General features: G+C 53.2%; 8 protein-coding genes across 8 annotated transcripts; 5 read left to right on the plus strand and 3 right to left on the minus strand.

Annotated features, from left to right (window-relative positions):
* Positions 1-11: 11 nt before the first annotated feature.
* Positions 12-3,320, minus strand: HMPREF1120_07093 (aminoadipate-semialdehyde dehydrogenase large subunit; the record flags this gene model as incomplete). The annotated part of the gene is made up of 1 exon (XM_009161307.1): positions 12-3,320. The coding sequence occupies one exon, from the start codon at positions 3,318-3,320 to the stop codon at positions 12-14; it is 3,309 nt and encodes a 1,102-aa protein (XP_009159555.1).
* A 217-nt stretch (positions 3,321-3,537) lies between these two features.
* HMPREF1120_07094 (uncharacterized protein) lies at positions 3,538-5,199 on the minus strand (the record flags this gene model as incomplete). Its single annotated transcript, XM_009161308.1, has 1 exon — positions 3,538-5,199. The coding sequence occupies one exon, from the start codon at positions 5,197-5,199 to the stop codon at positions 3,538-3,540; it is 1,662 nt and encodes a 553-aa protein (XP_009159556.1).
* A 1,038-nt stretch (positions 5,200-6,237) lies between these two features.
* On the plus strand, positions 6,238-7,209 carry HMPREF1120_07095 (uncharacterized protein; the record flags this gene model as incomplete). The annotated part of the gene is made up of 1 exon (XM_009161309.1): positions 6,238-7,209. The coding sequence occupies one exon, from the start codon at positions 6,238-6,240 to the stop codon at positions 7,207-7,209; it is 972 nt and encodes a 323-aa protein (XP_009159557.1).
* A 154-nt stretch (positions 7,210-7,363) lies between these two features.
* Positions 7,364-8,323, minus strand: HMPREF1120_07096 (uncharacterized protein; the record flags this gene model as incomplete). Its single annotated transcript, XM_009161310.1, has 1 exon — positions 7,364-8,323. One exon carries the CDS (start codon positions 8,321-8,323, stop codon positions 7,364-7,366), a length of 960 nt encoding a protein of 319 aa, XP_009159558.1.
* Positions 8,324-10,455: 2,132 nt separating this feature from the next.
* On the plus strand, positions 10,456-11,246 carry HMPREF1120_07097 (uncharacterized protein; the record flags this gene model as incomplete). Its single annotated transcript, XM_009161311.1, has 4 exons — positions 10,456-10,545; positions 10,587-10,701; positions 10,749-10,855; positions 10,905-11,246. The coding sequence occupies 4 exons, from the start codon at positions 10,456-10,458 to the stop codon at positions 11,244-11,246; spliced, it is 654 nt and encodes a 217-aa protein (XP_009159559.1).
* Positions 11,247-12,402: 1,156 nt separating this feature from the next.
* HMPREF1120_07098 (5-amino-6-(5-phosphoribosylamino)uracil reductase) lies at positions 12,403-14,385 on the plus strand (the record flags this gene model as incomplete). The annotated part of the gene is made up of 1 exon (XM_009161312.1): positions 12,403-14,385. The coding sequence occupies one exon, from the start codon at positions 12,403-12,405 to the stop codon at positions 14,383-14,385; it is 1,983 nt and encodes a 660-aa protein (XP_009159560.1).
* A 1,250-nt stretch (positions 14,386-15,635) lies between these two features.
* HMPREF1120_07099 (uncharacterized protein) lies at positions 15,636-17,298 on the plus strand (the record flags this gene model as incomplete). Its single annotated transcript, XM_009161313.1, has 3 exons — positions 15,636-16,006; positions 16,183-16,420; positions 16,489-17,298. The coding sequence occupies 3 exons, from the start codon at positions 15,636-15,638 to the stop codon at positions 17,296-17,298; spliced, it is 1,419 nt and encodes a 472-aa protein (XP_009159561.1).
* A 727-nt stretch (positions 17,299-18,025) lies between these two features.
* HMPREF1120_07100 (uncharacterized protein) lies at positions 18,026-19,918 on the plus strand (the record flags this gene model as incomplete). Its single annotated transcript, XM_009161314.1, has 4 exons — positions 18,026-18,200; positions 18,262-18,361; positions 18,453-18,977; positions 19,075-19,918. 4 exons carry the CDS (start codon positions 18,026-18,028, stop codon positions 19,916-19,918), a joined length of 1,644 nt encoding a protein of 547 aa, XP_009159562.1.
* Positions 19,919-21,046: the final 1,128 nt, after the last annotated feature.

The following is a 21,046-nucleotide window of genomic DNA, read 5'->3' on the forward strand; positions in this document are numbered from 1 at the left end:
AACACTCCACTTTACTTCTTCTGTCGAGTCCAACTAGTCTCCAAGAAATGATGGACGAATTTCTTGACCAGCTCCGTCGACAGTGCTGGAACAGTGGCCAGAACGGGCGCCAACTTGACCGTTTCCCTCGTAACATAATCGAGGCTCTTGCGCTTGATGACATCGTTATCGTATTTACTTGCGAAGAACTCGACGAGCTTGATGGTCGGATTGGCGACGGGGTCCGGGTTCGATGCGCGCAGTCGACGGATCCATTCCCTTTGGTCGACCTCTTCGAACGACAATCCTGCGGCACGTAGAGCAGGGAGCAGGTCACGAGTCCAGTGGAAAGTCTTGGGGTTGACGACATTGAAGACTCGTTGCTCCGGCTTGACAGAACCATCAGAAAGAGAGAGGTCCATGACTGCGGTGGCAACGACATCGACCGGCAACCAGCGCGGCGACTCGTCTAGAGCAGGCAATGCTCCAATCGTCGTGGCCGACTGCAGCATCAGAGGGATGGCTTCGGTGTCGTTCCAGATACCGTATTTGGTGTCGGCCACGATCTGGCCGATGCGGAGCACCCGGGCCTGCATTCCTGTCTTCTGGGCGGCCTGGCAGACCAGGTTTTCTGTCACCAGCTTGGACTGGGCGTAGCCCATTCCTTGTGCGCACGAAAGACTTTCGGGGAGTGCCTCGGGGACGACGCCCCCGGGTGTATTGACCACGGTGCTTACCGAAGAGCAGAAGTTGAAGGGTGCAGGGGTGGGCTGTTGAGCAGACAGACAGAGAAGCATCAAGTGCCGTGCCCCGGCGATACAGTCGGCCTCGAAACTGCTGAGGTTCTTGTTGAAGTTGACCGACCAAGCACAGTGAATGAGGTTGGTGATCTTGCCACTCAGGCTGTCGTACAAGGCTTGACCAAGGCCCAGGTCGGGTTTGGAGAAGTCCGATGGGTAACAGGTGATTTTGCCCCGTAATTCAGCCGACAGTGTCTCGTAGACTCTTCTGTCCTTCATCGACTTGACTACTCTCTCCCGCGCGGACTCTTCCGAGTTGGCTCGCACGAGACAGCATACTTCGGAAATGTCGTCTCGGACTACCAGCTGTGCCACGAGATGTGCACCCAGCGAACCCGTGGCACCAGTGACAACGACACAGGACTCGGTCGACGTCTTGGGACAAGAAACATGTTGGGGAAAGTCGCTGTATTTGGTGATCAGATCTTCCATCTCCTTGATCACGTCTCGCGCCTCGACAGTTTTGCTGTCGCGGATGCTCAGGATGGCGGCTGCGAGTTTGGCAATGGTGGGATACTCAAAAACAACATTGGGTGGCAACGTGTTCCCATTCAACTGGATATCCTTCAGAATGCTGGCGCGTAGCCTGGTCGATTGCAGGGAGTCAATGCCCAACGAAAACAAGTCGGTGTCATCCGCAAGATCGCTCTCCTGGAGGCTGTTGTCGAGTTCGAGTATCTTTTTCCGGAGGTAGTCTCGAAGCTCAGGCTCCGAGAGCACCAGGGTACCAGCCGCCCTTGATTCTGCTTGTGCGTACACCTCGTCAATCTCGGATTGGAATGCTCGATAGAAGGCCTGGCGAATCATGGTGCCTTTATCTGTCGAGGGGTAAGGTGTTCCTGCAGGCAAGATCTTAATCATCTCTCGGGCCAGCTGGCCATAGGCAGGCATAGCCTTATTCTCGGCCTCGATCGTCGGCCACAGGGCATCGAGCAAGTCCTCAGGCGACGTGTCCGCAGCCGATTCAGAAGGGATGATAATCATGCCCAGCTGGTCCCTACCGGCACCGAACATGACGGCTTCTTGAACCAGCTTGTTGTGACGAAGAGCTTGTTCCATGGCGATCGGAATGGCCTTTTCGCCGTTCATTAGGACAATCGTATCGTCTAACCGACCACAATATTTCCACGCACCCGGGATTGACGGGTGCGGCTCGAACAGGTCCTTGGTCGCATATGACCCGTCTTCCCGGTTCGTGGCGACCTTCGAAGGCCAGCCTTGCAACACAACGAGCTCATACAGATTGCCGCCCCTTTCCTCAAATCGCACATAGGGCCTCAACTGCTCATGCACCCGGACATAGTTCCATGCCTTGTCGCCCGGCGGCCGAAATGAGGTCATGAGCTGCCCCGTTTCCGTTGTACCGTAATGGCTGACGAGGTTGACGCCGCCTTCAGTCAAAAGATCCCCGAGGGCGTCGGGACATGCAGAGCCTCCGAACATGACAACCTTCATGGCCGCCAGAGCATCGATACCTTCTTGAGTCTCGCTCAGCAGCTTGAGCGCGTACGGGACACCGTAGAAAATCTCGAACTGGTGCTGATGGAGAATTTTCAGCAGATTTTGTCGGGTCAGAGGCAAGCTGGCGTTGTACATGTAGATCTTCTTGATGGATGTGATGGCTCTGAAGACACTGCTCAGACCATGGGCGTGGAAGAGCGGCAGAGTGATGAACCCCTTCATGTTCATGTTCTGTTCGTAGTTTCGCAATGCGGAATAATGGGTCTGATATATCGGCTTCGGCGGACCCGTGGACCCCGAGGAATGGATGATCCAGCATACCTTCTTCGTCTCTTCATCCAGATCGAGGTCTTGTTCCTGCTCCGCCTGCTCTTCTTGCACGCCGTTGGTCAACTTTGAAGACGGCTCATACTTATAATCGCTCTCGCCGCGAATGGGAATAATCTCCAGGTCTGGTTTGACGGCCTTCAGTGCCGAGACAGTCTTCTGAAAGGTCGGATGAACCACGATATGTCGACATCCCGTGGCATCCAGTAAGGACAAATATGCGGGCTCTGAGATTCTGGTGGACAAGTAAAGCACGGTGAAGCCTAGCCTGGACAGCGCAAGGGCAGTAATGACATAGTCGAGGTTCGACGGGCCGAGCAGAGCAACCACTCTTGCATCCTGCTTTGATGATGTCCGTACTGGAAGATATTGTGAATAAACCCGCGCCAGGCGGGAAGGAAAGGCATCCAGGTCGGAAAAGGTGTATTCCGTGTACTCGAGATCGTGTGACGGATACCCCAGAATAGGTTCATCTGGAAGAGCTTTGGCGCGGATTGATATCAGTTCCGTTACCGTTCTGGCCTTTGCTGCAAATATTGCCTGCAGGGCGGCCTTGTTAGGCGAATGAACGCCATTCACTTTCGGCTCTGCTGGCAGAGTTTCTCGCGAAGGCATCTTGTAACTTCTGGGGTCGACAATTATGTTGATGTGAGACTTCCTGTACTGGCACCAAAAAAGAATGTGGTTCTTCAAAAGCTGCAGGAACATCAATTTATCAAGACACGCCCAATATCTAGAACTGGTCCATTGCATACCTCGCAAGACATCCCATCCGCCGGCGGTCTGATACAATTGCCGATAGGCATAATCTGAGTGGTGGAGTCGATGGGGGCGGGCGGTCGATCACCCGAACCCGGGGTTCCGACACGTTTCCGTGAGCCGTCGGAACGAGGCTCAACCCCCCGGACTATCAGGCCCCCGCGAAAGCTTGAGGGACTCTTCTGCCGTCGGAACCGACAATGTGTCAAGGTCAACAAGCTTGAAAGTCGAAAATATCTCCATCCACAGGGAAGCCGACGGTGTCGAGATTCTCCCAGCCCCATCCGAGTATTGATACATAGTCATCCTGCAGAGGGGTGAACTGGTCCGTGGTAATTGCCATATTCTCGCCTTGGACATCCTGAGCAACCGTCTGGCCGCTAGTCCCATGTAGCTGATGCTCTGTCAGGCCTTCTGTGTGATCTCTAATCCTACTCGGATACTCAGAGAGCTGAGAGAAAGTCGAGGTTGTTGCTGACGTCTGTTCCTGGAAGCCCGCGGCCGGAGGCGGCGGCATGTTGGAAAGACCATGACCGGCCCTTTGGACCCGTCCGGCGTCCTTTTCTGCTCGTTGCCGAAGCCGATCGAGTAGGTTATAATGACGACGCATTTGGCTCCCCTCCGGTGACATGGCAGCCAATTGCGCTTGACAAAGCTTCGCCTTATCCAACCATTCGTCGATGTCAGGAAACAACCCGGGCGGAATTGAGGAGCGGCTATTCTGTATCATGAAGACATAGAACGTCGAAAGAGCTACGAGGGCAACGTACGGAGTGAACCAGAAAGCCGAAAACAAGGATCCCCTCTGGCTAAGTTCGTAGATCGTACTGAGGACGGCGCGGATGGCATCTGCGCACTCTCGTATGGCCCTGTGAGCTCTTTCGTCTTCAATCGAGGCTGTATTGCGTCCCAGGCGGCTGAAGTCCATCAACAAGCAACGTCGAGTGACAAGGATACGCAAGTGAGCATAAGCAAGCTTTAGAACCGTGTTTTGTCGCTCAAAATTACGTCGGCCTGCAAGCGTCTTTTCGCGAGGCTTGAGAAAATCGGGCAGGCGTTCTCGCCAGTTGTACACCGCTTCAAGCATCTGATCGGTGCGTTCGAAGACCTGGCTTTCAGACAACGGCTGCAATGGGTAGAGCAGGTCGCTGTTCCGCGCCATCAATTTGGCCAGATCGGCGTCAGCAATGAACGCTTCAAGGTTTCCATGCTGGGGCAACTCCTCGGGAGCCTCCGCGGACAACAAATCTCGATCATCGATATTCCGGGGGTACAGCTGGTCAATATCCTCATCGCGCAGAATACGTGGCCGACCAAGCATCACACTCAAGTAGTCATCCAGGACGTAGGCGCACCAGAAAGTCCGCTTGCGCGATTCTAGGGTGACCAGATCAAGCTTATGCGTCGCTGAACTCTGTCTGTGGAGTCCGATTGAAGTCAGGATTGTACATGCCAAGCTGAAAGTGAAGCGGCATTCATTGATGCGGAAAGTACTGAGCAGATAAAGGCACATGGCAAGCCTGGCCTGTACACTGACCACGGTGGCGGGACCGGGTTCTTGGTTGAGTAAGGATTTGGCCTTGTCGAAGTAGAATCTGCTTCGAACCAGGTCTTCCTCATCGTTACCTCCCGCTTTGTGTCGGTCACCATCTGCTGCGTATAGCAGCGACTGTGCACAAACCAACAAAGCACAAGCGGCCTCGGCCATGGACAAAGGAGCGCCAGCGAGCAATTGTGACATCCAACGCTCAATGCTCGGCTGATGTAGAAACCGGTACGTCGGGGTAGCAAAGCGGAAATATCGTTCCAGTAGCACATCTGCTTCTTCGCGTGTGGGCAAAGGCTGATCGTGTCGAATCACAGGCTGAGGCATGTCTCCATAGCACGTTAAGGGAGCGGCAGGCACTGCTTCTCCCTCGTTGCCCTCGCCACGATTCCAAGCATGGTAGAGAAAGGAGACTCCAGCCGTCGGCCCGATGTGCTGGCCACCGGCGAATGTCTGTGGTGGTTCTGTTGATATAGTCCTTGTCAATTGCGGAGCTGGCCTTGATACATGACTCTCCTCTCGAAAAGGATGCTGTCCAACGGGGCTCAAGGGGCTTTGGCGTCCTGGACGTGTTCCAGTTGCACCAGGAGCTCTTGTTGTTGTGACATGGTCTGCAGACCAGGACGCTGAGTATGAGAGCCTGCCAGGCGCAGGTCTTTCGATTCCATCGTCATACTCGCACCGTACTCCTTCGCCGTGACAATAGTCGCAAGGCTGCGTACCGGTGCACCTGACTTTGCGCCTACGAGGAAGATGCTACTAGTCAGCAAGACCTATGGGCCAGATGTGGGTGCGAGAGGGGAATGGAGATCCATGTCCATAATCATCACGGACTCGGCGTAGTCCGGGGAAGCAAACATACACACCTCCTGCAAAACTGACAAGCCCGGGCAGTGCGCGGATGTTTCAGCTTGCGTTTCTTCGGCGGGAACGCTGGCAAGTCGCCGCTTTCCAGCGTTGTCCTTGAGTTGGACGCGTCCATGTCTGGACACACCGGAATCCTCGTCACCTCACGAGGCTCCGAAGGATATCACGAAGGGGTTGCCGTTTTCGGGACGGAGAGATCAAGCAAGTGGCGGGGAGATGCTGCTTATCTTCTTTCTTCCGAGCCGGTTCCGTCGGAACAGCATTTGCCTAATAGGACGTGGGAGCCCTGTCCCGGGTAATTCCCCCCACGCCGCCCGCCCACACAGTTGTTGTCGGCATGTCTTTCAGCGAGGATTGCCTCAATCATGACCCTGACATTCCTTTGGTGAAGCGGTGGGATCCTACGCTGGACTTTCCATAAAAGCTCTCACCTTCTCGTACATTTCATTTTGATCGGTGATAGACCATTTAGATATAGAGATCGTGTTTTGTACAGTCATGGCCCTCAACCGCACTTTTACGTTGAACACCGGTGCTAAGATCCCCGCCGTGGGGTTCGGCACATGGCAAGCGGCGCCCCATGAGGTCGAGGATGCGGTCGAAGTTGCGCTCAAGGCCGGGTACAGGCATCTGGACTGCGCAGCCATTTATCGGAATGAGGCAGAGGTCGGCCGGGGTATTCAGAAGAGCGGCGTCGACCGCAAGGACATCTTCATCACCACCAAGTTATGGAATACCAAGCACGATCCCAAAGATGTCGAGCCGGCGCTGGACAAGTCTCTGAAGGATCTCGGTGTGGATTACGTCGACTTATATCTAATTCACTGGCCTGTCGCTTTTGTGCCCGGTGACCGCTGGTTTCCCCTGGACTCCAACGGCGTCTTCCAGCTGGCCGACATTCCCATCATTGAAACCTGGAAAGCCATGGAAGCGCTGCTCAAGACCGGCAAGACACGCGCCATTGGTGTGTCGAACTTCAACATTCGGCGGCTCAAGGAGCTGCTTGCGCAATCCTCCGTGGTCCCAGCAGTGAACCAGATTGAGGCGCATCCATACCTCCAGCAACCGGACCTCCTGGAATTTTGCAAACAACACGGCATTCTGATCGAAGCTTACAGCCCTCTTGGCAACAACATCACGGGTGAACCCAAAGTTATTGATGACCCAGAAGTCCAGGAGATCGCCAAATCGGTGGGTTTGGATCCTGGTCAGCTGCTCATCAGCTGGGCCGTCCAGCGAGGTACGGTGGCACTGCCCAAGAGCGTTACGAAGAACAGAATCATCAGCAACTTCCAGGATGCCGTTCTGCCGGAAGAAGTGATGAAAAAACTAAATGCTCTCGAGAGGCACAAGAGATTCAATTTCCCGGGAAGATGGGGTTGTGATATCTTTGACGAGATAGGGGAGGAAGAAGCTCGGAGAATAGCCAAGGAGTCCGCACCTGATAACTTGAAAAAGTTTACCGTCTAAAAACACTTTACCAGTTGGAGGGACTGTCCAGTCAGGCATAGCATGGTCGAGGTTAGCAGGGTCCACAGGCAGACGGTCGGTGATACATCGCTGTCTCCAAGTTCGTTTGGCTGAAATAGCACCTTCCTTGACGCAGTCACCGCAATAAAATACACTATTGAGCCACAGGACAAATCCTTTGATGCTCGTAGTTCCAGTCAAACGCTGCCCAAACTCCGTAGAGGTGCACAAGACTCGCCAACACAACGAATGTGTGGAATAGTTGATGCGAGGAAAACCATATGTCAAAAGTACCAGGCCAGATCGATTCCGGTATTCGAGTGATGAAGAAAAAAGCGCCGATCCCGTACGCGAGACCCTCTAGGAGGTAGTAAGGCATACCAGACCTTAGCCACATCTCCTTCCAGCCATACAATAGCATTCCGTGGATGATAGGCGCAAATCCCGACAGTGCAGTGAGAATGAACGCCCAAGTGCGATGGTCCCGATACCGTATTCCCTGAAGCTTTGGGTGCAGTACCAGAGTGGAGGTGACAATGCTAAGAGTGATTATCATGGTCCAATATGTCCACCGAAGCAAGGGCTCGCAGTAGAATCCAACATAAATCCCGGAAAAGAAGCTCCCCAGGATGAGGACAAGAATGCCAACGTAGTCCACCCTCAGCATTAGGTTGGAGACGTGCATTGAGTGATTCATCAAAGTATGGTAGGCAGAGGACAGAGCCAACGTAATGACAGCAGCACCCACATTGCAGTGGAATGTAATATGATCCAACAACGTGGCCTCCGGATAGAATGAATTGAGCGCGCGATGCACAATGACATGGCCGAGAATGTAGCATACCGCTGGTATGAGATGGGTATAAATGTTCAGAGTTTCGTTGTGTAGATAACCTAGGGACTGCGCACAGCTAAGGCAGGAGTTCGAAATGGGTCGATATCCGGTTCGCATGAAGTGGTTGTCTTTATGCCACTCGGGCAGCTCCTCATACGACAGCAGTACCACCCGCTTCTGTCTCAACTTTGGGACTTCTTGTTGATGCACGGCGTTGCTCGGCGCGCGGGCCCGCCTGAACTTCGCTTTGGGGTTTCGGTAAGACAGAATAAAAGACATCTTGTCTAGTCGATAAAACGAGCTCCAGTCAAACAAGGAGGGCGCAATGCTTTGGTGTCAACCCGTGGGCGGTCTGTTTCCCCTGTAACCCTCGCACCAGAGTAAGGGAGAGCCGGCATCTAAAGACTGCAGCGGTTCCAAAGACGCGACACGCAGCCGGATCCAGCTATACATATAACACCATTACCCTAAGAGTATTTTGGCCGCATGCGTTTCATCCAAGTTGATGAAAACTTTGCGAGCTCAGTGAGGTGGTATGGTCCTCTGCAGATCGAAGATAGATGGGGCCAACCCCCGTATAAAATCCGTCCAGGAGCGGATTCCGGCATGATCGCCGGCCATCCGGGCGATGCCGGAGACGTCGATGGCATTTGGTACCCTGGATCGAATTGAATCGTGAATCTTGCATGCAACCACAATACTGTGTATGTACACGACATATCGTTGGACTACATGGTGAGATTTCGGCGTCGATTTCCAGTTAAGGCCACGTCTTTGAAGGCGCCAAATTAACCTTGGATGCTAGTTTTTCTATGGTTTGAAGTTCCCGAAAGCAGTGATGGCGGCCACATCTACGTTGCTCCGACTGTTGCAACCCAGTTCTTCAGCTGCACTGGGGCCACGCACGGTCGGTCGAAAATACCCTCTATAAAGAGCGAATCTGGCGACCGGCAGGGCGGATGAGCTCTGAAGTATGTGCATGCTGGCTGGTAATATCGTGGCGCTTTGCGACGAGGCGATTGCCATAAGCTAGTTTGCCTGGAAAGCAGCAGACCTTGCGGCAACGATGGAGACGTGGGTAGGATTACAGTTCTTGCAAGCTCTCGTCGAAAGCAAGGCTTCGTTGGCGACCTGAAATAGCATGATTCGGTATCTTGGTCAGTATCTGTATTGGGCTGCCACCCGTTGTAAATCCTGTTCGGCTTGCGACATAGTCAACGCTTTCAGAAATATCCGGCGAAGGTGCCGGTGTCGTCGTTTCGCGTTGCAAAGCCGACTATAAGATCACGTCCCAGGCGCAGCTGACCTATTTGACAGTGGTGGGACAAGAAATTTCACGACATACCCCTCGGTACGCTTTCAAGGGCGTAGCGGCGGTTAAGTCGGGTTTTAAGATGGGATTTGGTCAACACATTGACTGCAACCAAAGGTCGGACCTGACGACTTTCGGGCTCAGCAATAGTAGCAAGGCAGTAGCTCGCGGTGTATGGAGCAACAGCATACCCCCCGGGCCAGCAGTGAGGCTTCTCATGGCCATTTTCGCCCTTAGCCACCGCCTAGGTAGGTAATTTTCCAGTCAACCGAAACATCATCAATATCAAGTTCGTCCGACAGATGGAGGCCCGCATCGAAGTCTGCCAGCGTCCGAAACACTTCAACGTGGATGATTCGGATATCGTGAAGAACGGATTTCAATTCGCAAATCACAACGACTGCATGGTAAATTGGGAGCCCTGTAAAGAAGAGAAGGAATGGCACATAATGTTTCAGACTTCGATGGCGACAACAGGACCTGGAAGGAGCGAAAACATGAAAAGGATGGACGCCATCAAAGACATACCCATGATAATGTCCAGAGTACTTGACACTTACCGCACACTCTGGAGAAAAAGAGATAGCCTCATGTCCTGTGTGAATGTGAGAAAGGTACCTAGGTAGGTACAACTGTACACCACGAGGCTGCACACACAGACATCAGCATGAGCCTGACTGCCAAGCAATTTGGCAGGCAGAAAACTTGTGCTCCACCGTTTGACGACGGCGACGCAAATGACGTGTAATGGCAGCGTGTCTTTGGCCGACGCCATTGCAGTATCAAGAGCGACACTCAAGTCCAGTACCACGAACAGCCTTTGTCGTCGCTCATTCCTACATCGCATCAACAACAAAAGCACCATGTCTTCATAATGACTTAAGTTGTATCTCTGAAGCCAATTCTGCACTAGTCAACATGCCTTCTCGATCACCATCACGGGGCCGATCGCGCACTCGCTCTCACACTCCAGAGTCTGTACGCCAAACACCCTCAGCCACTCACCACCAATCTCGTTCTCCCCGTCGCTCACCTACCCCAAGATCGCGATCGCGCTCGCGGTCCTACACCAGGACACCCCCTTCTCGTGACATACGCAATGGACATGGACGCGCCCGCAGCTACAGCCGGAGCATCAGTCGCAGCCGAAGTCCCAGTCGCGGCGACCGAAGAGGATATCGGGAAAGAAGTTACACCCGCAGCCCCAGCAGAGACAGTCGACGGGTACAGAGCTCGAAGATTGTAGTGGAAAAACTCACCAAGAATGTTACGGAAGCACACCTCCTCGAAATCTTTGGGTCGTACGGTCGCATCGAGTCCATCGACTTACCTCTCAACAGACAGTGTATGTATAACCCGAATGAAGGGAGGATCGTCTCTAACAGTAACCAGTCATGACAAATCGTGGAACAGCCTACATTCTCTACGACCACCCTTCCGGCTCCGAAGCGGCCATTGCCCATATGCATGAAGCCCAACTGGATGGCGCGGCCATTTCAGTCAGTATCGTTCTACCACGCCGTGCGTTCTCGCGCTCGCCTCCTCCAGCCAAATCCTCGAGACAAGGCCCACCCTCACGATATGGTCCGCCACCAAGAGGTCCGCCTCCGTCCAGGTACCGCAGTCCACCGCCTAGAAGAGGTGGTTTCGGGGTTAGCAGACGAGGTGATGACGACTCATACGTCCCTCGTTCGCAATATTCGAGATCACCTTCCCCGCCGCGCCGAAGGCCGAGGTCCGTCTCATACTCCAGGTCGCCTTCTAGAACACCTCCGAGGAGGAGAGGAGGTGCAGGTCGAAGTCCCCCACGCAGAAGACGACGAAGCCCAAGCTATTCTTCTCGAAGCAGCTACAGCCGCAGTCGCACCCGCAGTCTCAGCCGAAGCTTGAGTCGAAGTCGATCAAGAAGCAGAGGTCGGTATGGAGGTAGGAGGTGAGCGCTGTAGAATTTGAGAACAGCGTTTCATCCTTTATCTAAGATGGCGGATTGCTTGTCTAGAAAGGGCATGCAATGGAGTTGCTAAGTGCCAGGTCAAACTGGTAGTACCGCCGACAGTGAGGAATATGTCACTACGGGCAGGATTTCTAATCGTGCCAGCTCGCCCATTCGACGACAGATACTCTTGCCCAGCTTTTCACGGTGGCAGGTGTATCTACCAACCAAGTGGCAGCGCATCCCCAGCAGTCGGCAGAGCCGTGATAAGGGGCTGTCGAACTCCGGCCTGGCTCAATGAGGGCAGGACATTGTTGAATGAGCTAAACAGCGACGTGCTAAGGTATGGAGCATTGAGCATGAGTATGCTTGTGTGCTTCAACTGAGAATCTGCTCATAGAACCAAACAGTGACAGTCACTGTTCAGTGAATTGCTTCGGAGGCAGTCCTCCTCATTGCAAGACATAGCTACTTATGATAGCTCGGACCAGAATCAATGTAGACATGACTAGAGCTTCTCATCCCTGGAATTCTCTCCCCGTCGCCGTCTCCTGTACCTGACCTCGACCTCGAGATCAGTTCAAGCTGCAGTGGCCCTTGCTTTGCATGCGCAATTTCTTGGCGTGGAGAGTCGCGAAAGTCGAAGTTGCCGATCGACTTCGCGCGCGATATTTCACTAGTAACTTACAACTACTACTGCAGATCAGCTTAATTGACCTGACCATCATTGTCACAACTCCTTCTCAGCTGCAAACCATCCGCTCCTGAGGCAATCGCGGGCTGGGTGGTTGCGCCTTCGCAGTGCAGCGCGTGTTTCCACGTCGCCGCTTGTGAGACCCGCGCCCTGCGTTTCCCGCATGACAACGCGTCTACAGCTAAAAACTTTCGTCCATTGAGACGTTCCTTCTCAACTCTGCCAGTTGCAGAGCGCGACACCCCTTTCGAGTCTTTCCGCGAGTACTCTACCGAATCAGGATGAGTAGCGATCCTGAGACACCCGACGTGGCCGAGGGGTTGGACCATCAAGGCGATGACCAGCTCGACAGCGACGCCGAAGATGATGCAGTCAATGATACCACCATGGCAGACGACGAAGCTGGCAATGACACGACGATGCATGACGATGAAACTGGTAATGAGACGGGCTTGCAAGACGGCGAACAGGGCGGGACAGAACGAACGCTGCAGAACGGAAAACCCTACGCGGTCTCTGACGAGGCCACCGACTACAGCGTCTTCAATAATCCTCCCGACCTCGCGCAGATGCGCCAGAGATTTTTTGACTTGGAAGAGCCCATAGAGCTTGCGGTGGCCGACTTTGACGCCTACTTTCCGTTTGTCGATAACATCTGGCGCAAATTGAGGGCTGCAGAGGCGCAACCAGAAGGCAATGTGAAGACGGAATATTATGCTTGTAGACTTCGCAGAGGCGCCAACCAGAAGCCTCACGTGCCACGACCTACCCCCGAGGGTAAGCAGACGCGAAAGAAACGAGCGCGCGACGACAAGACCTGTGGCATGACCATGAAAGTGGTATACAATGGCGGGCCGGTCGAGAGCTGCACCGTTTCGCGGGCGGTGGACAAGTTCCAGAAACACACGCATGACCTGGATTACATCGACTCGACGAAGCGCAACTCGGGCATCATGGACACTGCGCGACGTGAAGCCACCAAGGGTTTCCTACCGGCATCTATCTTTTGGAAGATGTGGGAGGAGCCGGATAAGATGATCGCGGCCGGTGGGAAGTTCATGAAGGTTTCGGACGTTCGCAATGTGCAGTATGCTTGGCGGCAACAGAACCCCCAGACGGTATTAAAGGCGCATCGCGGTTTCAATCAGACTCGGGCGCCCCGTCACCGACCGCCAACGCCGCCACAACCCTTTGCGCCGCCCATGCAGGCTGGACTCTTTGGTCGATTGGAGCCGGTCAAACAGGCTGTGATGAGTCCCGATCGACCGCCGGCGCCGATGGACACACTACAATTCCCCCCAACTGCGAGGGCTTTCCTCGAGCCGTACCTACCGGACCCTAAACTCGCCTCAGTTAGGACCCGACCGCATGTCACTTTGACTTGGGCCAGCAGTCTGGACAGCAGGATTACGCAAGTGCCCGGCGTTCAAGTCGCCATCTCCGGCCCTGAGACAAAGGCAATGACGCATTATCTACGAAGTCGACATGATGCCGTCGTAGTTGGGGTCACCACCGCCATCGCAGACGATCCAGCTTTGAACTGCCGGTTGGCCGACCCTGCCGGAAACGGTGCGCCGCCACCAGTCGAACAACAACCACGTCCGATCATCATCGATCCTCATGCTCGGCTTCACATTCGCCCTGAGATGAAGATACTTCGGACCGCCGCCGAGGGACGCGGCAAGGCGCCCTGGGTTGTTGTGGCACCAGGCGCCATGCTTCATCCTCTGGCGGTCAGCACGCTTAAAGCTCACGGTGGTGAGTACTTGATGATCAACGATTACCATCCTCAAGCGGGGGGACTGAGCTGGGCTGGCATCTTCAACGTGCTCTTCCGGGAAGGTATCAAGAGTGTTATGGTGGAAGGAGGCGGTGTCGTTCTCTCCGAATTGCTCAAGATTCGACATGCCTACATGATCGACTCGGTTATCATGACCATTTCTCCGACATTCTTCGGCAAGGCTGGTGTCCCGGTATCACCTGATCCCACCTTTGATGCAGCGGGAAGGCCGATCGCGACGAGGCTGCGGAACGTCAGATGGCAGCCGATGGGTGACTCTGATGTCGTAATGTGTGGTCACATGGCTTTTGACCGACCCATGAACGGAATTTTGCCTGGAATCGAAGAGTTTTCTCGTACGGCAACGGAGACGCCGACTCAGCAACCCAAGCAACAAGCACAACCTCCTCAGGGAATCCCGCAAGCATCACCGCAAACGTCCGGGCTGCAGCCCCTACAACAACCTCAAGCACAACAACGCCCGGCCTCAGCAGCTACAACATCGGCTTCTCCCTCACAGCAACCTTTGCAACGACAACAGTTTGCCTCTCCGTCCACGACCTTGGATCAATCGACAACAGACCCAGCATTACTCCAGCAGGTAGTTCCTAATACAAGCTGACCGTTGCGGTCTTAACCGGGGAACGGCAAGCAGCAAACACAAGGAGCGTATTACAAGACGCAAGGGAGCAATACACATCGCCCAGGGCGTGTCGGCGGGACAGGTGCTCTCTTCCTTTGGTCTCAATGGGGATTTTGTCCACTCGCAACGAGCTACGAACGAGTATGACGATGGGTGCACCTGGTCTGGGCTGGGCAATAGAGTCACTTAGAGGCAATGAGGGATAGCTGGGCAAAAGGGCCGGTACTGATATTTTTTACAATCTGCGAATCTCGTCGCATTCGGGCGATGCAATGATGGATCCAGCAAGGGTGCGGGTTGGGTTGGAGGGCGGGGGGGCAGGGGGCGGAAGCGGCATGCTGAACCACCAAGCTCGAAGCTCCTAGGTATGGAGAACATCTCTTTTCCTTTGGTCTCAGCCTCGTAATCAAATGTGATGAGTATAGATAGCACGCAAGGAAAATGGAATGGAATGATCTGGGCCCGTGTCGTGCATAGTACACCTCAGTTTGCACTGTGTTCAAGGTTTCCAACTTGAACCATATTTCATATATTGCGGGTTTGATTTTCCGTAATGTGGTTTGGCGGAGCACTTAGTTGTCGGGTCCCAGTCGCGTACCAACCATCGCGGTCAGTCGCCGCGGCGAAACAGCCCTGCTGCAGCGATAGGGTAGGATAGGGTTTGGAGGACTCGCTTAGGTTCATGTAGTAGTGACTTGTGTATCTTGCCAGTGCCAGTCTGAAAGCATTTGACGGCCCATAGTTGGGCTGTAGAGATTACACGTGTGACATGCTGACGGGGCGTCAAAACCGCTTGGATTTTTTGCGGGTTGTAGGTTGGGCTGTAGTGCCCCCGTACCCACCCAGCTTACGCACGCCTTTTGATCTATTCTGGAGAATTGAACCCGGAGAATCGCGGTCGACGTCGACGACTTGTGACACTAACACTAAACTACACTACTAGTACAACAAAACAAAGTATGCTATGCGGATGAACATTATCTTCTGGTGACCGGTGACTGGTGTCAAGACTTATCAGGAAGGACTAGTAAGCAAAATAAAAGTGGACAGGACAGGACAGCTGAGGTGGACAAATCGTGGGGTGAGTTGTGTCCTCGCTCTCTGTCTCCAATGACAGACGGCACTTGTGAAGACCATGGACGTGTACCGTACTGACCAGGTGTTTGATAATGTACTAGAGGTGTACCAGTACCAGTGCCAGTGGGAGAGTCGGAGTCGACGTTATCAACATGGCAGTCAACCGCCTCGCGGCTTATTACGCAGTACCTGCGCCCCTTTTTTGCGCGGGGACTGGTGGCAGTCGCAGCCTCGTGGCTTCTTATCTGAAGCCCGAGATCCCGATGGGCCATATCAGATGGAAGGGTCTGAGGTTCTTTTCTGTGTCACCGCGGTCTGGCCGGGAAGGCCGAGCAACCGCTGAAGGACAACGACAACGACAAGTAAACGCTGGTATGTTTGATGCTGTGGTCCTCGGCAGTGGGCCTGCGGGCATCGCGACCGTGGGTAAGATCCTGGATCATCAGAAGTCCGCCCAGGTTCTTTGGATTGATCCATTGTTCCGTGGAGGGAGGGTCGGGGAGAAGTATGGTGATGTTTCGAGGTATGTTTCTATTTATATATCTTTGCATTGCATTGCCTTCCGTTTCATTGCGTTTCAGTTCATTCCATTCCACTTCACTTCATTTCATTTCATTTCATTTCGCTTGCGTTGCCAGTGATACAAGTAGGTATCCAGGTACTGTACAGACTGGATCTGACTCTTGCGGTGGTTAAAAGCAACACCAAAGTCTCCTTGTTCCTAGCATACGCCAATGCTCTCGAGTCGTTTCGCGAAATCATCCGGTCCACGCCGACACCGAATGCCATTACCGCTCTACAACAATTAAACCAGGACGCCGGGTGTCGTCTTCACTATGCCTCTGACATGTTGCTCATGTTGACCGAGGGCCTGAGACGGCATCCGAACGTGGACACCTTTTTCGGCAAGGCTACGTCTGCGGCGTTTCATAGTCAGGTTAGTTACTTACAAAGGCCTGATTTCAGCATGGGTATCAGTATAGCTGACGAGTTTATCCTGTCTAGAGTTCCGTGTGGACAGTTCAGGGAGAACCGACTGATTCAAATCCCGGTCAACACACGTTTCAATCACGAGCCTTGGTCTTATGTACAGGTTCTGCTCCTTCGAGCGACAACCCGTCCATCCCCGCCGGTGTGGCGCCGAAATTGAATCACGTCGATCTCGATGTCGCACTTGATCGGAATGCTTTGGGCGAGGCACTTCCGTCCGATCAAGATGTGTCGGTTGGGGTGGTCGGGTCTTCTCATAGTGCCATTGTCGTGATTATGAATCTATACGAGCTGGCCACGACAAGCCACCCCCGAATCCAGATGAAGTGGTTCACGAGACGACCGCTCGTCTACGCAGAGTACATGGACGGCTGGATTCTGCGTGACAATACCGGTCTCAAGGGTGCATCGGCCGACTTTGCCCGAGCACATCTCGAAGATGAGGCGTTGAAACAGTCGCCTGTTAAGCGCTATCTGGAGAAAATCGATTGTTCGCATGACGAGGTTGCGGTGTATCGTGAGCAATTGCCAAAATGCACGCATTTGGTCCAGGCTATTGGATATCACCGAAATCCTGTCCCCAAACTGTCTGTCGACAATCGACCGGTGGAGAAGCTAGATTATAACCCAGAAACGGGTGACATACGAGACGAGCGAGGACAGCCTGTGCCGAATCTGCATGGTGCTGGCATTGCGTTTCCGGAAAAGGTCGTTGATCCGTATGGCAATACTGAGTATGCTGTTGGCATGTGGAAGTTTATGAAGTATTTGGATAGGGTTGTTCCAGAATGGGGCATTGGGAACGGTGACAAAGGGGAAAAGTGACGTTGAATCTGGTCCTTTGGCATTGCTATGGTGTGTTTAGACCGTAAACAATGAAGTATTTCGCATGTTGCCATAGCTGGCTGTTTCGTGGTGTAGTCCAATGGTGGTGGACTTTGGTGGTTGGGAAAATGGTGTATACGGCGCGTTCCGTCGGAATATATTTACTGCCGACACCACAAATCCGATCCTCCCATGTTCCCTGTCCAGCACAGCTACCAGGATATCCCACACCGCAACGAACAGAAATGCCCGGGTGCTAGATCTTCCTCATACTACGGACTCCGGTGTGGACCATGACAACCCGGGTCACCGCTATACAACGTTGTACAATTGCCCATCCGGGGAAATGCGCGGCTCTCCCACCGTTAGACTGGGCGATGAATTGCAGATCTCAAAGCTTGAAGCTCTCCCCGCAGAACTCATTGTCACCTTCCACATTCATCCGGGACCCAATTGCAACGGCATCCAAGGTAAAGTCGAGCATGTCCGGAGGCAGATCTGCCGAAGACAGAAACCTGCCCATGGAACGTGGCTGGGAGGGTTACTCACCAGTCTTGTCGCCCTTCCAGTGAGTCCCCGGCCATAAAGGTCAAGCAAGGTAGGTTGGTGTCGGAACCATCAATCATTAAACAGGCTGAACGGTGTCGAATCCAATCCAATCCGCCGTAAGCAGCAGCTGCATCCGTTACAGTGTTGTGTCGTGTCGCACTGATTCCTTTCTCTCGATATGGCCTCCAGTATGAGGACACCAGGCATAACCACGGCCTTCCTGGCACTGCTGCCCAGCATAGCACTGGGCGCGGTCCCTGTATCTCTGTCGCCTCCGCCGAATGCCAGCGAACCTCTTCTGGAATCATTTGTGTCATTTTCGATCGAGTTTGCCTCATTTCCCGATTTCGCCGGTAAGTGTGCAGTACCCGGCTACCAGGAGCCAGTATAATGAGCTGAGGTGTGCATGTCCAGGAAACTCGAGCCACCCCAACAACTTCTCGTACAACCTGTTGACCAACCTGGGGAAACTGCAAGGATCGAATCCGATCATTCGAGTTGGTGGGAACACGCAGTAAGACAGCACAGCACATGATCATCCAGTCGTTTCCGCATCTGTCCCGCTCCCTTCTTTGTGTACAGTACTGACATTCTTCTCCGCGCAGAGACTATGCAACGTTCAACGCCTCCCAAGAAGCTGCATTGATCGGCACTTTCGACTATAGTCGGTCTCGAGACTATCCGACCACCATCTCCATCGGCCCAGCTTACTTCGACTCATACTCGACATGGCCTGGACTGACATACATCCACGGCTTCAACATGGGCAAGAACGGCACCGTGGGACACGACACGCTCGTGGGAACCGTGCCCTTGGTATGCAAAGCTTTGGACACAAACAAGCTCGCCTACTGGCAACTAGGCAATGAACCGGACTTGTTCAAAACCAGCGCGCAAGGACCCGTCCGACCGGCCTGGTGGAACGAGGCCGACTACGTTGAAGAATGGCTCAATAAAACCCGCACGATTCGCCAGCTCGTCGAGCAGAATTGCCCTGAAGTATTGTCCTCTGGCAGGTTCAGATTCTATGCGCCCAGCTTTGCGGGCACGTCGAACAGTTTGAATTTAATCACTACGTGGACGGCGGGACTAGATGCGGACAATGATATTGCGTTTATCGATAGCCACAAGTGAGTGAGAGATCCGATCAAACACCTAACCATACCAGACACCCCTCGTTTTTGTTGTTGTTGCATAGCTAACATCGTCGACTGTGTACCTACACAGCTACATCGGCGGCGCCACCCAACCAGGCGTGACACTCCAAGGAACACTAATGAACCACACTTCGACCGTCTTGTCCGTGGCCAAACACCTCAATGAATCGAACATTCTTCGAGCGAGCGGTTCGCAACTCCCCTATATCCTCGGCGAGACAAACAGTCTGTACAACGAAGGCGCGCCAGGTCTGTCCAACTCGTTCGGCGCTGCGCTCTGGGGTGTCGATTTCAATTTATATTGTGCGGCCACGGGGATCAAACGCGTCCATATGCACCAGGGAACAAACTACCGCTACGCCTCGTGGCAGCCTGTCCAGACGGTCAACGAGTCACTCGGCACAAAGGCACCTTACTACGGCAACGTCATGGTCGCCACTTTCTTGGGCGATTTAAATGCTGGCAAAAACGTGACGATCGGCGACATCGAACTTGGTGGTGAGCCAAGTATCTACCATAGCGCCTATGCGGCGTACGTCGATGGTCGACTCAAGAGGATTGCCGTCATCCAGATGCGCGCGTATAATTATACTACTACAGATACAGAGCAATCGGCAAGACCAAATGAATCGTTTAGCTTTCACCTTCCAAGCAGCACAGGAGGAGGGGAAGGAGAAGAGGAAAGTTCTTCGGCGGTGAAAGGCATCCGTGTCCAGCGCCTCCTGGCAAATGGCAGTGATGCTATTACCGGCATCACGTTTGATGGGTCCTCGTACAATTATGAGCTCGATGCCGGCCGACCTGTATTGTTGAATAATGTCACCAGAGGCGAAGTCTTGCAGGTTGACGAGGAGGGTGTGGTTACCGTCGATGTTCCGTGGTCTAGTGCTGCGATTTTGAGTCTGGATTGGTGAGCGAGGAAGTGTATACTTATTCCGACGGACTATCATGCTCATCATGAGCCTGAGATACTAGACCAGAGGCACCTACCTGGGTCCTGGCACTTAAGATGGTAAACGACCAAACAGAATACCTATAATAAATTGATTGCAATGCAGTGTTGTGCAGTGAGTAGCAGGCGAAGCAACCTGAACTGCATCGTTCCCCTATAAGGAGTGGGTCGTCTTTTACTGCATGTGCTGCCAGTAGTGGCTCCACGACTGGCCAGGAATCCCTAGCCCAGCCAAGCACCCCTAAAATTAGCCATCAAACCCCACAGCACAATTTTTGGACTATTCGCCAATTATGCAAATTTCCTTCCAACAAGTTCCAAGGAGCAACAGCTCCAAGGATCACAGCTCTCTTAGCTCAGTGGTAGCAGCGCCACACTAGTAGTTCCTAACATTACGAGATGTGGAGGTCACAGGTTCAAGTCCTGTAGGGAGCATTTACGGGGGATCGGAAGATTTTCTTTTTTGTGATTTTCAAACTCCATAGGAGAACCTTGGAATGAATTGCAACTCTGGCAGCGTACGGTTGGTCACGTCGTCAGTTGTGTCCTTGTTGTTGTAGTGGCAGAGAGGACCTCGAGTTTGTGATTGGTGAATGCACACAGGCTGGGCGGGAGTAGTACCAGCTTTCTGCTCTGCCGCTGCGCCTTCCTTATGTATTTATAGTTCTTTTTGCTGAACTACCACCCAACGCATCTTGTTATCTGGACTATTTGAAATGTCCTTTTGGCTGGATACTATGTACTAGTACAAACCAGAACTGCCTGTGTACATACATTCTAGTTGTCTTTTCCTTTAAGATTCTGTCCTGTCGTAACTGTAGTGCTGGCAGGAACAAAGTACTAGTACTTCACTGCTTCCTCCTTACGGACTGATACTAAGTACTACTTAGTACTAAATAGGTACCTACTGCACTCAAAAGGAGCTGCCTTCCCATGGCACGCAGAGAGTCTGGCTACTAGTGGTATACATACGTTGATTCTAAGTATGTACTACTAGTATGTATGTACAACTTAATGGTTGCGCAGCCTCCTTGCCAGGCATGTTTCTGGTCAATGGCATTCGTGGTTCCGAGGTCCTCTCACTACTAGT

Source organism: Exophiala dermatitidis, assembly GCF_000230625.1.
Source record: "Exophiala dermatitidis NIH/UT8656 unplaced genomic scaffold supercont1.6, whole genome shotgun sequence".
NCBI classification, from domain to species: Eukaryota; Fungi; Ascomycota; class Eurotiomycetes; order Chaetothyriales; family Herpotrichiellaceae; genus Exophiala; species Exophiala dermatitidis.